A 16,938-nucleotide genomic window follows, 5' to 3' on the forward strand; every position below is an offset into this window, starting at 1 on the left:
GCCATTCAGTTAATATTTTAGAGAACCCTTGCTTAATGTTTGTCATCTATCACCAATAATACGTAGTTTAATATTAGAAAAATGAATCTACAATGCAAAGAAGAATAACACCAAAATAATTGCAACTTTTGTTGCGATTTTGTCGCGCTCAGTATTTGGGATAACCCCGCTACCTTGTGGTCATATGCGGCACTACATCCACTAGAACAAGGAGAATATTTTTGGCACGGTGACGCCCACAAGCACAGGTACTCTTTCCCCCTTTTATTTCGAGGCAGTCAGACAAATCCAGCAGCCTGTCACTCGCTGCAAATAACATGCAAAGAAATCAACGATGGACTAAACTAGTGCAAAAAAGGCAGACGTTGCACTTATTGGAGACTTTTTAGAGCGCAAGTAACAATGGGACGATTAGTGGCTGAGCTGCTTCTGCTGCTGCTCATTTCCACAGGACAAGTTTATGCAGGTAAGGTGTTAGAGAAGCATCATGTCTATTTGACCTTTAGTTTTGCACTGTGAAAGTATGTCAAACAATTTACATTTCCTGTTTTAGGGTCAGTTGTAAGACCCTTATTTTTTTTTTTTAAACCCACACTTGCAAATTGCACTTAAAATTTACATTTAGTTGATTTTTTTTTTTTAACATTTGACTTTGTTCTGTCTTTTCACATTTGAAAAAAGTTAATTTCGATGAATCCTGCTTTATAATCCCAGTTAATTTATTAAATCCGATTGCAACATCCATCCCTTGAAACAATTTTAAAAATATGATTATAATCACATGCAATGAGCAACTTTCCCCCAGTGTTTCCATTCATTTGACTAATTATAGGAAAAACTCGGATAAACTCGAGGTGTGTGAGTGTTGTTCCATTACTAATACGGTAATCCACACAATAGAAGATTAGCCAGACTGACAGGAGTTTTATAAGCTTCGAGGCGACAAGTATGCTAGCTCAGTTTGCTGACTGAGTGGTTCTGTCAGTCATACGTAACATGGTGAAATAGTGGTTAGCATATTTGACTCACAGTTCAGAGGTTCTGGGTTCGAGTCTTGGCCTACCTGTGTGGACTTTGTTTATTGTCTGAGTATTTCTGTAAATTCTCTCCGGGTATTCTGGACCAAAGATTGTAAATTTTACCCTGGCGACCTACTCAGGGTGCTCAAAGTTAGTTGACCCACATTCACAGTGTCTAATGGACAGCATCGCTCGATTACCGATGCGTTTTAGGTCAAATCAATATAGTCCAAGTCCGCATTGGTCTTTACAAATATGTTCATGTTAAACACATCGGCAACCCGAAAGGAATACATTGCTCGTGTTGAAAATGGCATGATGTAAAATGCATAGACGTTTCTAATATTTTGGTAATCTCAAAAAAATAGCTCTCAATATGATGTGGTGCATTTCTACCCCACAAGTGCAAAAATCAACATATTTTGTCATTCTGCTCTAAACCTGGCTAAGTCCAATTCAGGCCACAACCTCCGTCAGCTAAAAGTCCAATTTGGGTCAACTAATTAGCGGCAGAAAACTATTTGGATGGCCCACTCCGGAGTGCATTAGCTGCCGTTATTGAATTTGGATTGCAGGTAAAAAGTGCAGAGCACACAGCACATTGACAGGCCCAGTCAATAAAGGGCATTAGCACTCTTACACCGGGGGCAGACCAAGTCCGTTCGTTTAAAGTTTACCAGGAAGTGTTAGCATATACAGTTTTAGCCAATTTAGCTAATCCCTGCTAAACTACACTATATAAGATTTACGATCAATCGAGAATACCTCTTGTCATATCGTTCCAGTGTCATTTAATGGCAACAGCGCCCCCCAGCTGCAGACAGAGGAAGCTCCATTGAAAACATTGACGACGCAAAGTGATGGCGATGACTCCAACGTCCTGTTACTGAGAAGCCTCGAGATTGCAGAAGGAAGTTGGGCACCGTTGGAGCCCAAGCATATCAAGGTACTTAACTGTCTTCGGTCTTTCCCTAATAAATCGATACTAAACCAATTGTTCGAATGTTTCAGGTGAATTTTGATTTTACTAAATTGGGTTTGCATCCGTCCGAGTTCATGTTCCGGATTGAGGAACGGGCAGTTCACGGCCACCTGCAGCTTGACCCCAGTCCTGAAGATCCCAAAGAGGGAGCAGTCCCAGTCCAGGGAGAGGAGACAGACTTGACCTTTAGCATGCTTGACCTCTGGCAGGGCCGCGTGATGTACGTTCATGGCGGCTCAGAGGATCCCTATGACTACTTTACGTTCTCCATCTTCTCAAGCTCCAATAAGGACCTCCCTGCGTATCTGAGGGAGCATCACCTGTATCGCTTTGACATCAACATCAGTCCTGTTAATGATGCGCCGGTTCTCAGCCTGCCACGTGGAAATATTTTTAATATTCTTCAAAATACCAAACGGCAGGTAGGCATCAAACAGTTCCTGGACAAAATTTGAGCGAACTCGTGATGATCTGACCAAACTTGAACGACTGACGTATACTTCGGAAATCTTCCCAGCTGACAAGAGATATGCTGAACGTATCAGACCCTGATAGCAGTCAAGCCGACTTGGTCTTCAACTCCATGGGAAACTTTGTGGAGGCCGGACATCTTGAACATGAGGATCACCCGGACAGGTTGGTTGGATTTGTGGATTTTCAGTCTCGTCCAAAAGTCTTTGCAAAATATGTTGGTATAATTTCTCCAGGGTTATTAAAGTGTTCTCCCTGCATGATCTGGAAGAGGGTAAGATTAGCTTTGTCCATACGGGGGTGTCTACCTCCAGAATGGCACTCAGGGTCAGCGATGGTCAGAAGGTAAATCTTGTAGTCACTAAAAAAAATCAAAAATGGAGATTCGATACTTCACAACTATTCCGATTTTTTTCAGTTCAGCACGACAGTCATTTTGAGGATTGTTGCAGTGGAGCTTGAGTACAAACTGGTGAACCACACCGGACTGGAAGTGAACCAGGGCGGAACGTCGCTCATCACCACCAATTATCTTGCAGTACAAATTAATGTTGATCAGCCTGTGGAGATTTTCTATCATGTCACAGAGCTGCCCCAATATGGGGAACTCCAACGTTTACACCAAAGTAGCAAATGGAAACCAACGAAATCCTTCTCTCAGAAACTTCTAGAACAAGAACAGATCCGGTACGTCAGCACTTACCGTGGTATCCAGCCTCAGAACGTCACCGACCGGTTCCGATGTAACGTCAGCATTGGCTCATTTGCGACAGAAGAACTCGTGTTTCCGATCGCCGTACGATGGATTCATTTTAAGATCACAAGAAGCAAGATGGAGGTCAACGGTGTTCTCAAAGTTGTTGTCACTCCTGAAGACTTTCATGTGATTACCAAGGGGGTCAAATTGAACGAGAGTCACCTTTATTTCAGACTTCTAACAGAACCCAAGAAAGGTCAGCTATTTCTCATCGATAAACTTCTAAAAACAAACTCCACTTTCAGCCAGAAGAATATCACAGATGGCTTAGTGACGTACGAGTTGCTAGCTAAGTATCCCGATGACACGAGAGACATTTGTAGCTTTCAGGTGATTTCTACTCTCGCCAACTCAAGTCTGGACTTCCGAATCCACATCAGAGCCGAGTCAACTGACTTCTCCGTAGTAAACAAAGGCATGTTCGTTGTGGAAGGAGGAAGTAAAATCATTACGAAAAATATTCTCTTCACGAACATCGCCAGTAACCGTGAGGTTCACTACAGCATCACGTCGCATCCGAGGCACGGTCTACTGAGGAGGATCGACCTCTCCAACTTGACCTCCATAAATGACAACATCGTAGCTTTCACCAATCAGGATATCATCGAAGAAAGGATGATGTACGTCCACGATGACAGCGAGACCAAAAAGGATTCTTTTGCTTTTCAAATTGTGGTCTACAAAGTCAATGGCAGGAAGGAGGAAAGAAACACAGTCGAACACACCGTCAACATCTCCATCCAACTCATCAATGATCAGCGGCCTGTTAGAGTTGTCGATAAAGTTTTCCACGTGGCCCGAGATGGACAGAGGTTGGTGACTTTGAGTGACCTCTGTTACCGAGATGACGACTCGGACTTTGAGGATGATCGCTTGGTGTACACCCGGAGAGGGATTCCAATGGGGGAGCTGGTCTTGGCCAGTGCGCCCAATCACAAACTCTACGAGTTCACACAACAAGATCTCAAGCAGGTTATTATTATTATTATTCCTATCTGGAATTTGATTGTTTTGTCTAAATATTGGAAACCTGATCACTAACCAAAGTAATCTTTGAGCTAATCTTTGAAATCTTCTAAAATTGTTTTTTTCAATTTATATTTATTGCTCAACAATCTCTTTTTGTCTTTTCATCCAACAGAAAAATGTGCTATTTGTACACAGTGGAGTCAGCTTTGGTCGTTTTGTCCTTTTTGTGTCGGATGGGAAACATTATGTCTCTACCTTAATGGAGGTAAAGTGTTTCTATTTATTTTCACACCTAAACCGATTCTCAAGTTCAAGACCCAAAATCGGTAATGTCACAAATTTACCAAAGTAAATCTTTCCCTGATTCAGGTGAAGGCCCAAGATCCTTACCTGGAAGTGAGCAACAACACAGGCCTCATGGTCCAGCAGGGTAGCATAACAACTCTAACCTCATACAATCTCAGCGTCTTCAGCAACCTGGATATACGAACTCCACAGCAAATCACATTTGAAGTTTTCCTTCCACCCAAACATGGAGTTCTCCAATTTAAGAAAAATGAAGCAGCAGCAGTGGCAGGTTCCGTTTCATCATTCACCCTGGAGGATCTGGAGATGAAGAACTTGATGTATCAGCATGACGGCAGCCATGAGTCATCCGATGGGTTTAATGTCACTGCGAGAGCAAGGGAAAGACGTGGAGAGGGGCTGGCTGATGATTGGAGGAAGGAGGTCCATCTGGACATTGGGGTGCAGATAAAAATCTACCTTGAAAGTCATCAGAGGCCTCCAACAGTCATAAGGAATCTTCCAGTGGTGGTGGACGAAGGGCACGATGTTGCCTTAAGCAAGAACAATTTAGAGGTAAGCCGGTCAGTCTTGGAATTGCAAGAAACGTCATTTTCATCTATTTATCTTCAGGTGTTTCATGAAGACAGCCATCCTTCAGAGATAGTCTTCACCATCCAACAACCTCCAACCCTCGGATTTATCGAAAGGTCTTCACCTCAGGAAAAGCGTCAACCAAAAAATGGAAGACAGCGGCATCTCTTCCAGGTGTGCATAATTAACCGTAACTTCTCATAATAATCTTCTAGCAAACTATGAAATTGATGAGTTAAAGCTTTCAAATGTGACTTTTCCTCTTGGAAATCAGGAATTCAGACGACAGGCAACAACCTCTTTCACCCAGGAAGACATCGACCAGGGTTTGGTCATCTATCGTCAGAGGACTACGGGAAACAGCAGTAGTAACGATTCTGTTCTGTTGGAGGCCACCAATGGCCTCACCAAGGTTGGACCAATTCAACTGGAGATTGATATTATTCCCAAACTTCTCCCACTGAAGGTAACCATTGTAGAAAATGTAAACATGAGCTAGCACAATGCTCAAGTCCTGTTAACTTCTGAAGGTGTCTGACCTGATCTTGGATGAGGGGTCCTCTCTGACGATCACACCTGACATCATCACGATAGACAGTCATCACTTCTCAGGGATGAATTTCCTCTATCAAATCATTGTTCCTCCACGACACGGTCACTTGGAACACAGTCGGATCCCAGGAATGCCCATCTCGGCATTCACGCACACTGAGGTCTCCAGATTTTATATTCATAATCCATCTTGTGTGGGATACATACTTATTTTTGTGGATTTCCCAGGTGGAACGTGAATATATTTCTTATATCCATGATGGCAGTGAAACAGTGAGAGACAATTTCACCATCATGGCCAACCAGACGGAAAACCAGAAGCACAGTCTTCCACGTGTTGTCCACATTAACGTCACGCCTGTCAATGATGAGACACCTGCCGTTATAAACAACCAAGGCCTGAAGGTAGGCGACGCTGCAACATTTTTTGGGGCCCAAATTATTTCTGCTCCTAAATCCAAACATGTGGTTCTTCTCAGGTTTGGGTGGGTTCTGTGACCGAAATCTCTGCGGATGATCTAAGTGCGAAGGACTCAGACACTCCACCCGAGTTGCTCGAGTTCATCATCACACCGCCCAGTAACGGCTATCTAGCTCTGAGGAGTTCCCTGTCCAAACACATCCTGAACTTCACTCAGAGTCATATTCAAAATGGCCAGCTGGTCTTTGTGCACAATGGTGAGACTCCCAAAATTCAAGAGGTGGTTGATAAACAAATATTATACTGATGCTGGCACTTTTTTACTGCTGATTTTAGGTGCTTTATCCGGAGGTTTCCATTTCCAAGTTAATGATGGCGTGAACTTTGCCCCTCGCCAGATCTTCAGCACGACAGCTCATTCGCTCACCCTCACGCTACAAAGAAACCATCCCATTGAGGTTTACCGAGGTATAGCAACTCTTATTAGCCTACTATATCCTATTAAATCTTGTTTTATTTTATTTTTTTAATCCTCACTATCGTTTTTTTCACACTAAAGGTTCATTGACCCCAATTTCTAAGCAAAACCTTCAGGTGGTGACCAACGAACCCAATGACATCGGAAGACACCACACTGTGGAGTTTACCGTGACCGTTCCGCCAAAACATGGCCGCTTGGTCCGTCATATGCTAGACAACTCTACTGAGGACATTTCTACATTCACACAGAGCATGGTAGACACCAGTCCCAATCTCTAACAAGATATCATCTCTATCTTCTAAAGTCAAGTTCTGATTTATGCCCCAGGTGAACTCGGGGATTATTTTGTATGATCAGAACAAACCAATTTCAGCGGGATGGTTGGCTGAAGACACATTTTCTTTCACTGTATCTTCTCCTCCTGCTTTCCTGCCATCAACCACCTTCACAATCTTGATCTCCAACCAGCCAAAGAAACATCACAATCATCACCATGACAGCAAACTCTCCAACAATGCAGGTATACGTTGCCTAAGAAAAAAAAATTCATTTGAGAGTTTTAACGTAATGTGTCTCGCAGGTGCTGTGGTGTCGGAGGGCGGCAGGGTTACAATCGACAAATCGAAACTCGATGCATCGAATCTCCTGGAGAAAGTACCCAAGCCAATCCAGAAAGACTACCATGTCATCTACCGGGTTATTTCCTTGCCGCACCACGGCGCTTTGTCAATCCAAGGACGCAACCTCACTAGGTTCCTTAATTCCTTCCTCATTTAATTGTGAACTTTAGTGTTGACGATTTTTCAAATACGTTTTATTTTTATCTTCAAGGGAGCAACCGAATTTCTCTCAGGTGGCTCTAAACAAGTTTGGCGTGACATACATCCATGATGACTCTGAGACCACAAGCGACAGTTTCACTTTCCAAGCCCGGGTGGCCCCTCTGGATGCCTCCCCGTCTTTACCTCCGTCTCACTTATCCGATTCCTCCTCGATGCCGTTCTATTCGGCCTCGTCCTCCCTTCCGTCGGTAGACTTTGTGCCTGATCGCCACGTCGAGGACAGCCTGACAATCACGAAGACTTTTAACATCACGGTGACACCGGTGAATGACCAGCCTCCATTGACTAGCGACAGATCCCCGAGTATAAAAGTCGTCGTTGGGGAAAGAGTCGTTCTCGGACCGGACAGTCTTCAGGTGGGAACATTTTTGCAGCTCTTGATACAAAATACATTTGCTGTATAGTTTCTTCTGCAAGAACAGGTTGAAGATCACGACACCCCTCCAGAGGAGCTCCATTACCTTGTGATTAGCAAGCCCAACAACGGCTACCTGACGCTGGGCGAAAGACCAGAACCGGTGACATCGTTCACCCAGTATGATGTCAACCACGGTCGGCTACATTTTACACAGCAGGTGAAAAGTATTTTCTTTATCGATTGATTTCTGTCGTTTGTCTCCTTACCTTTCTTGGGTTGGCTTCTCCAGGGCGAGCCATCAACTGGAATGTTCTACTTTAACGTCACTGACGGACACCATCGTCCACTCTACAAAATTTTCAGTTTGGAGGTGATCAAGCCTTCTGTTTTTATTGTGAACAACACCGGCCTATCGTTAGTTCAAGGCAGGACGGCGGTGATCCTGACGACCAATCAGCTGGCAGCTCAAACAAACAGTCACAACCGGGCCAACATTACCTACACGGTCACCAAGCACCCTCATCACGGACGCATCGCTATAAACGATCAAGAAGTCAAGACCTTCTTCCACGAGGATCTGCAATACGGCCGTGTGGTCTATCACATGACTGATCTCAGCGAATCGGAGGACAGCTTTCAGATCTCCGTGTCGGCCTCGGCGCCGGGTGTCGAGTATGGAAATGTGGCCGCGCAGACGGTGAAGGTAATCGTGCGGCCTCTCATCTATCTGAGAGAACCTGTGAGAGTCCCCAGCGGCATTGCTGTCAAACTGGGGAAAGCCATGATGGATGCCTCCGAGCTGGCGAGAATCAGCAGAGCCAATCCGGTCTTTGAGGTTCTGTCTCCACCCAAACATGGAAAGCTAGTCAAGGTAAGGCACCTCCTGATCATATTGGCACTTTTTCATTTCGTAATAGCTCTGCGGTGTTTTGGAGTATGAAAATGTTCATAAATCAGGTCAAAATTCTTTCCCCTACCAATTTAATGAATTATCTTCACCAATGTAATACATGGGTTAGCCACTAGAGGTCAGCAAAAACATCTTTGTATGAACGATGCTGAGCACCATTGTTTCTGCTGTGCCTGCATGTACGCAGATGACATATGGCCCCAACAGAGCCCCAGAAGTCTTAAAGTCGTTTACTTTCCGCGACGTGGTTCAAGGACGCGTCGCCATCGAGGAGACGTTGAGCGACAGCCCGCTACCCAATAACAAAACCTCGCTCGCGACGTCAATGGGCCACGCCCCCGCCACGCCTCGCAACGATTCTTTCGTCTTCCTGCTGAAGGCCGGAAACGTTCAGCCGGCCAAAGGTGAGCTTCACTTCACCATCTTACCTCACCACCAAATGCATCACGGCCCGCCTGGGTTGAAAAACACGGATAGTGTGAGTAGTGAACACAAGATGACGTTGCTAACCACACGGAACAAGACAACCACTGGAGGGGGGAGAGGAATGGCGGGGAAGGAAACCCCCACGTCCAGCGGGGCAGAAGTAGATTTGCATCCTCACATCCTGACACACAAGAACCACAACAAAACCCACCACAAGCCAAGACCTCACCACCGCACGGCAAATCACACGCGAAGTCACACCAAAAGTGGCGTGGATGAAGCAATGTGGCGACGGGAATCCCCCCCGCAACCTCGTCCCCCCTCTGAGCCAGAACATGCTCTGGCGAAGCCTCCTGACACCCGTCCGGTTCACGTGGAGGTCCTCCCTAGACCCTCCTCGGACCCTCTGCTCATCATCCTGCCACTTCTGGCTTGTTTACTCCTCATCGTCATCCTCGTGGTGTTGATCCTGGTGTTCCGACACCAAAAGGAGAAGCAGGCTCGAATGCGACTTCTTCAGGAGCTGGCCGCCGTGCAGTTACCCGCCGAGGGGAGCCCGTACTCGGGCCGGTCGGAGCGAAGCGTGGCTGCGCCGTCCGTGGTGGTCACCCCGCTTGGTGCTGCCAGCTGTCCGGTGTCACCGAGGGTACCGGAAGGCCCCAGGAGGCGGAGTCTGGCCCCTGGGATGACCTTCTGGGGGCCATTTGATACTGAGGCTACAAGCAGTGATGAACAATTGAGAACTTGGCAAAGTAATGAAAGAGTTATTAGCAGAAATTCATTACCGGCCATGTCTGTCGAATTCAAGACCTCTCGCAGAGCCAAATCCCCCATACCGACGCTTCAAGGCAACCAGTATTGGGTTTGATTGACATTTGGTATTTTGAGGGAACATTTCCTGTTTTGCTTAAAAACTCGCATAATAGCTTTATGTGCTCAGGTCAAGCCTTGCCGAAGATAAAAGTTTGCTTTGCTTTGTTGCATTTTTTGTGCCAAGGAACCACTGCATGTTGAAGAAAGGGGAGGAGCTTAATTTACAATCACAATAATGAACATGATGGAATGATGTATTTATTTGTTCTCAAGCAGGTTTATTTTATTCGCCATATAGAAACAGAAATGCTGAGTCTAGTCAAATGTAGCAATATAATTTTATTTTTTAAATAGTCCCAATATGCAGTAATGTAAATACTTTTTGCTTTTACTCTATTGTCTTTGATAAGCTCTCACGTGATTGCTAGTTGAACTGCTTTCACCCATCCACAATGTTAACTTTCTTTCCTTTTCTTCATGCTCACGTCTTACTACGCACTGTAAAAGATTTATTTTTCAATAAAAAGATATTTTTAGAAATAATTAATGGTGCATGCTGTTTTTATGTGCAGTCAGTCTAAGACTGTTTAAGTCCCCGAGCCTTTCCAAGAAAGTAACTTCATTCATTTTCAATTTGATTCTGTTTTGTAAAGAGGACAGAAACTTTAAAATGGCTGATTTTTAAGAAATTGTCATTTTTGATCTTTGCAGTATTTTGAACAAAGAATATATAGCGGCATCTTCTAACGGTTTCAGTTTTTGTATTTGGTTTTTTTTTTCTGCTTAGAAAAACAGATTACTAATTTATTTACTTGGGCTGTCAAACAGCACTCATACTTTAATACAAATACATGACCGTGTATTTTATATCTGGTTTCACAGGCCTCTGCTTGTCAGAAAAACAATTCCACCACAGAAGCCGGACATAAAAAAAAAAAAATTAGTGCACACTAGCCTGATTAAAGAATGGCTTATTGTTAAAACAGGAAAATCAAAAGGAAGCAGAAAGGAGGAAGAGGTCAGGCTAAATAATGAAGGGTAATCTGAGCTGTACGCTTTGAAAGCTGGTGTCTCATATCAGCCACTGGACACACAACATCAGATTTTTACTTTGCAAAAGTCAAAAGACACAATTGAATAATGTCCTATATCCATTTATTTATGGAAATACTGTCCTGTTGTAATACATTGAATTCATATGCAACTCCACAAACAACTAATTGCCCTTCAAGAAAAAAAATCACTGGGTTCATTCCAGAGTATGTGAAAAGAAATCTGAAAGAATGGAAGAAGCGCCAACAATATCAGTTAATTAGACGAACATGCGGAATGTTTAAACAAAGAGGCAGATATGGTTTCAAACATTCTTTTAAACTGTTACTACCCCAACTGACCTTACTAGTGTGAGTAAAAGAGAAATATCATGACCTTGACAAGTCAAATTAAAATGACATCACTGGCCAATGAACAGCGCATATACCTTTTTTTTTCCCAGTCAGAAAATAATGTTTTTTTAATGAACATGCAAAGGTAATATTAGTCAACTGAGATTTGTATGATGACAAATCAATAAAACATTCGTCTGATTTTATCTATTTCAGGGTTGCGAGGTGCTGGAGGAAATCTCAGGTGGTCATTCTGGATCGGACCAAGACAACCTCAGTGGAAATAAAACCCTGTCGGTAAGTTTCCACTACATCATTTTTTTCTATGGTTCCAGAATGATGCAGAAAGGGGCGGGGCTTATAGAGCAATACTTTAGTATTGGTCCATTGGTTTATGGAAGCATAATTGTTTAATGATCCCATTTCCTGCAGTTTAATTGAAATCGCAAACCAATACCTTTGCACTCCATATATGGAAAGGTTATTCAGTCTTTAAATGCTTAAAACATCCAGTTCAGTTGAAATGCAGATAGCTTGTGGCCACTATAGTCAAAACAATGCAAATCACGCTGAGAGGATCATTCACCTTTCGTATTTTTTTTTTCACCCATGATGGTCCAGGACTCTGCTTTTCAGTCAATAATTTTTTCCACCTCCGACCGCCAATTTTTTTTATCATCCTACTGCTCGTTGTCATACTTCTGGAGGGCGTCCTGCAGCTTGGATGTGATTTTTTGGAAAAAGCCAATTTGCTCTCGGAGGTGGTGTTGCATCTGCGCTCGGAAGTCTCGTACGCGCGTGCGGTGAAAATGCTGGATCTCGGCCAGCGTGGCGCACGAGATGATGTTGCAGCGGTCGTGGAGATCACCCTCCTGCGCTGGACAGTCCTTCACTTTGGTCAGGGCACCTTAGACAAGATGGAAAGCGGGTTACTTTTTAGCTTTTGCTGCCAAGGCAACAAACTTTCGCACGGGAAATAAAATGACGTCAATATGACATTTCATAAGGACTCAATCTATGAGGAAATGAAAACGGTGTGCTTGGCTTACAAACAAAAAAGATGGAAGATAGATTTTAATGAGAAACTCATGCAAAATCACATTTTGAATGTTAGTGGGAACATAAATTAAACCGTTATTCAGGGGGGAAACAGCTGTTTTTAGCCAAAGGGCTAGCTTGACAGCAGTTAGCCAAAAATTAAGGTTGCTATAGTTAGTCAATAAAATATATTTTGGAGCATCTAGTCTCTAGGGAACTTTATAAAAGAAAAAGAGCTGTTCCAGTCAATTATTTTAACACCAGCTAGCCATTAAGGCAGATCTACTTCAGGAAAAAAAACAGTTTCTTGCTACAGCTGCCTTTACAACAACAAAAAAGTTGCACCCCAGACGTCCTTCCTGACCCTCTGCTGAGTAATGCCTTAAAATGTCTAGTGACTCAACTTTTAAAGGGGGAAGTACACCACTTTTGGCAGACATGAGGGATGAAAAACAGATGAGGAACTGTAAAGTTTAGGGCTAACTTTAAGAAATCGCAAGCTAGCTTACGGCTCACTGTTTGGCTTGCTGACCTTTGTGACTTGGTGTTGTAAAAGAAAGACACAATGATCTTTTTCCCCATCCCGTCAACTTTATCTATGCAATTAAATGAAATAATATTAGACTTTGAACCCCTCAACTGCCATCGTGATTAGCAGCCCGTAATCTGAACTGTGTTCTTAGCTGGTGGGAAACGTCTATCTCTTCTCTTCAAATTAGAGAACCAGAAGGAAGAAAGAACGAGAGAGGGGGAAAAAAAAGAGTGGGAGGAGGGGAAAACTAATCCCAGAGACTGCTCTATTTTGCATTCCTCCAGTCTCAGGGCAACTTTGGACAAGAGGCCCTGGAATCTGCTCTCATTCAAATCAGATGTTAGCCTTTGGACCTGTGGCCTGACGCAGCAAAGCGACATATAGGTCAAGATTTTAAAGGTGGTGACGTATTCTTAATATTACTCAGCAGTGACTAATGGAGGATAGAGGTTCTAACATCACAAGTTCTTGTCGCAAAACCCATTTTTGAGCAAGACAAGAACTATCCGTCATTCAATGGAGGTAGTCAAAAGTGTTTTTTGTGGTGTGGATGAGCTCATCGGTGATACTCAGCACAGAGAGAAGGAATAACAACAGTCGACATTCCTGGACTGGAATGAGGTCAACATCTGTGTTTCTGTATAAGAAACTGCCTTACAAGCTAGCTAGCTAACCGAAGTTAGAGAGAGTTGTCAGTAATGGAGACTATTGGCATTCAAGCTGCAATTGTATCTAGTAAACAGAGAGCTCAGCGCACTATAGAAACGGTGCCTCCAGGTTTGGCAGACGTCAGGACTTTGCATGCCAGCGGAGGCTCCCCTCCTCCCATACCGCGGGGAACCAACAAGCTAACTCCTGTTTGTTGTGTTTGCAGTGTGTTTTGGAGCCGTTCACTCGAGGCGCTCTTGGTACACAAAAAAAAACGTCTCGATGTTGGGTATCGGTTTTCTGCTCTCACTGAGTTTGTAATAAGTGAAAACAGATGACGCGCTTGGTTCGGGGTCACGAGGTTTGGGGAGTGTTGCCTATAAATTGTTTCATAGACGAATAATAAAGGCGAAGAGCCAGATGGCGCCAGCTCGATAGGTTTCTTTTTGGTTCTGTTAAAGGATCGTTATTATTTTACTGACTCTTAGCTTGAACTGGGATTAGGCCTGTCTGCTAGGTCCTTAAGAATTTTTGTTACCGGTACTCATTTGATACAATTACAGTCGCTAACTTGATTCCGGATTCCAAAGTTGGAGCATTCCAAAGAACTCACTATAGATCCCGTTATGTGAGGTGATGACCCAAACTAAACTCGACCATCTGGAATGTGTTTTTCCAGATCTGACTTGAAAACCATGCATTGTCTAACCTTTCTGTACATGGACGATGTCAGGAAAGTTGGCCAGGTGTCCTCTGTAGAGATCCAACAGATCAGAAATGGGATCCAGATCCTGGCGTGGTTGATCTGCAAAATAATCCCCGATGGCCTCGTAGGCGTCACCGGTATAAGAGATGGCTTTATTCAGACCTCCCGAGTAGGCCTGCTGGTCCAGCTCAAACGCCTGCGATAGGAGTTTGAAGGATTGTCCGACTTTGTGGTACTCCTTCTTGAATCCTGTTATCTGCTTGCGTGCAAATTCGTTGATGGTGGTGTTTACCACCACGATGTTCTCGTCCATCCTTTTCGTGAAGGACTTGAAGCCTTCGATCTTGCTCTCCACTTCCTGAAGGTCCAGCGGGACATCGGGCGTGCTTGATGGAAGAGGGAAATTTTTTAGTGGCTTTGAGCAGATGCCATCCGGCTTTAAAGCGAGATGTCAAACTAGCAGTAATATCTTCATACCTGATTGTGAGGAAGAAATTAGCTCCGACCAGCTCATCCCTCTCTGCCTTCCTTTTGCCTTGTTTCCAAGCTTTCTCGTCGGCTCCGCAGGTGAGGAAATGCTGGAAGACATCGCAGCGGGCCAGCACAGGGTGGCTGGTCATGTGGTTCATCCACCAGATGAGGCCTTTCCTTCGCTTGGAGATGAAGTCCTCCTCAAAGCGGCCAGTGGCCTGCTTCTCAGGCAGATGTGGAACCGAGATGACCGGGAATCGCTCCACCAGCCGGGCGTACAGCCAGTCGAAATGTTTGTACCTGCGAGGCACGAGGAAATGGAGGTGTGAGAAATTCAAAGATCTGACTTTGGGAAACATACTGTATGCCGGGTGAGGAAAAAAAAAGACAAAGAAACAATGAGGGGGAAAATGCACGAGGGAATTCGAGAGGAAATACGCTATTCTTGAAGCCAGAAGGCTCTTGGCTCTGCTTTTGCCGATTGCTGAGAACAACAGTGGGGAAGAGGCCACAAGCCACATAAACTTCACAAGTGAGGAAGTGGTGAGCAACAAAAAGAAGAGTTTGGTACCTGCGGTTGACTTGAACATTGGTGTGAGTGGGCGTCAGTCCGTAGGACATGTAGCTCTTCATGCCTTTGAACTTTGTCTGCTTGGTTGGGTCGTCGATGGTGCACGTGAAGGGGTACGGGTCGTCTTGCCATTCGGGTCCGTGCTTGCCCATCACCACGCAAATCCTGTCCCCATCTTTGACGAAAGCAGCCGCCTCCCCGAGAAGGAAAGCTTCTCCTCCGGACTTGACGAAAGTTGAGAACCGGTTCAGGTTTCTTCCTACCGTGGCTGAGCTCTTGGCTTGAGGTTGCATGGAGCTGCTGCGCCGGGCCGGCAGGGTGGTGGTCACCGGGTACAAGGAAGCGGGTGAGGTCCCCAGACTCCTTGGAGTCTCGGTGGCCGGGGAACTGTCATCCCAGTCGTCGTCCCAGTCGTCATCGCTGCCCTGGCTGGTGTGGAAGCTTCCCCCACCGCTGCCGACGCTCCCCGCCTCGGGTCCTCGCTGGGAATAGGGGGCATGTGTGGGAGTCACAACTTTGGGGGAGGAGAACCCTTTGTTGTTGTTGTTGGAGGTGATGTGGTCCCTTATGATCTCCACGTAGGAGGCCGGGATGAGGCCGACGTCCCCTCGGCTGTTCTTCCCTTCCAACCAACCTTCCAGCTCCTCCTCGCTGAACAAGCTCACCAGCTCATTTTCACGAATGGTGATCTCCCCTTGGTTCTCCGAGTGGAAGTCGTACAAGACCCTGGCCTGGAGTGCCATTCTTACACAAAGCTTAATTTGCTCACTTTTAACTTCTCAGCAACCTCCAAGCATTCCGAGATCTTTGGAGAAACGCGATTGAGTTTTGCAGGCAGAAACTTTTCTGTCCGCGTAATCCCTGCGCGGAACGGGGGAGGAAAAGTAGAGCAGAAACCTTATCAGATATCCGACAGCGACCTCCTCTCCTCTCGAGCAGCTGCTGCTTCAAATATCATTCGCTTTCCAAGCGCAACTTGGAGAACGGGGGAAAAAAAACTTTGACATCCGATTGATTATAAAAAAAAAAGGTTGACAGACCTGCGATGACTGCGCGGCTGCTTTATTTCACCGGACCACCCAAAAAAGGGGACTGAAGTGCCTCCTCTAGTTCCCCCCCTTCTCTCTCCGGGATGCTTGTAAGTTAAAGGCACCAAGTCCCAACACGTAGAAGAACCGAGGAGGCGGAGTCTGCTGCAAGTTTGATCAAGCAACAGAACTCGCCACGTTATGTTGAGGCAAAGCAAAGCAAAGCAGCTTTATTTGGCGTCACATAGTTACAAATAAAAAAAAAAACTTTAAAGGCAACATTTCAAGGCAGAGGTTAACAACAGTTTAATACAACAAATTTCAAAGCAAAAGAATTTAAAAGCTTTAAAGCACTTTGTATCTTTCCATCAATCCATTTATTGAGTAAAATGTATGTTAAGATAATTCTGTCAGTTAAACATGCACTTAATATCATATTATTTTTACATTTTAATATTGTATAATGTGCACTGTGCAGTATATATAAAAAAATATACATATGTAATGACAAGGTCAGGAAGCTAGAGGCCAGTGTCACATTACACAATGATTTAAAGAGGACACGAGAGATAAATAGGGTGTAATAACTGATCAGTTTTATTATTTATTACATTTTATTAAACATGCTACATAATTAATGAGGTCAGCTAATTTAGAAATTAATTTCCATCCATTATTT

At 44.5% G+C, this 16,938-nt stretch overlaps 2 protein-coding genes across 4 annotated transcripts; one reads left to right on the forward strand and one right to left on the reverse strand.

Annotated features, from left to right (window-relative positions):
- Positions 1–184: 184 nt before the first annotated feature.
- Positions 185–10,417, forward strand: LOC148389507 (chondroitin sulfate proteoglycan 4-like). Of its 2 annotated transcripts, none has more exons than XM_088392497.1 (21): positions 185–466; positions 1,805–1,965; positions 2,031–2,423; positions 2,519–2,637; positions 2,709–2,817; positions 2,891–4,201; positions 4,371–4,463; positions 4,568–5,059; positions 5,117–5,251; positions 5,352–5,543; positions 5,608–5,790; positions 5,858–6,034; positions 6,109–6,307; positions 6,387–6,518; positions 6,610–6,785; positions 6,859–7,051; positions 7,112–7,283; positions 7,363–7,729; positions 7,778–7,948; positions 8,021–8,602; positions 8,829–10,417. In XM_088392497.1, the coding sequence occupies exons 1-21, from the start codon at positions 403–405 to the stop codon at positions 9,933–9,935; spliced, it is 6,528 nt and encodes a 2,175-aa protein (XP_088248623.1). In that variant the 5' UTR covers positions 185–402; the 3' UTR covers positions 9,936–10,417. The 2 variants fall into 2 exon arrangements, with proteins under 2 accessions (XP_088248623.1, XP_088248624.1); XM_088392498.1 differs by having other exon boundaries at positions 186–466; positions 7,796–7,948.
- Positions 10,418–11,018: 601 nt separating this feature from the next.
- LOC148389508 (sorting nexin-18-like) lies at positions 11,019–16,429 on the reverse strand. Of its 2 annotated transcripts, XM_088392502.1 has the most exons (5): positions 16,272–16,429; positions 15,232–16,092; positions 14,667–14,960; positions 14,193–14,575; positions 11,019–12,172 (listed from the first exon to the last, which is right to left on the reverse strand). In XM_088392502.1, exons 2-5 carry the CDS (start codon positions 15,972–15,974, stop codon positions 11,946–11,948), a joined length of 1,647 nt encoding a protein of 548 aa, XP_088248628.1. In that variant the 5' UTR covers positions 15,975–16,092; positions 16,272–16,429; the 3' UTR covers positions 11,019–11,945. The 2 variants fall into 2 exon arrangements, with proteins under 2 accessions (XP_088248628.1, XP_088248627.1); XM_088392501.1 differs by having other exon boundaries at positions 15,232–16,428.
- Positions 16,430–16,938: the final 509 nt, after the last annotated feature.

Source organism: Syngnathus floridae, chromosome 12, assembly GCF_059516105.1.
Source record: "Syngnathus floridae isolate MCC-2025c chromosome 12, RoL_Sflo_1.0, whole genome shotgun sequence".
NCBI lineage: Eukaryota > Metazoa > Chordata > Actinopteri > Syngnathiformes > Syngnathidae > Syngnathus > Syngnathus floridae.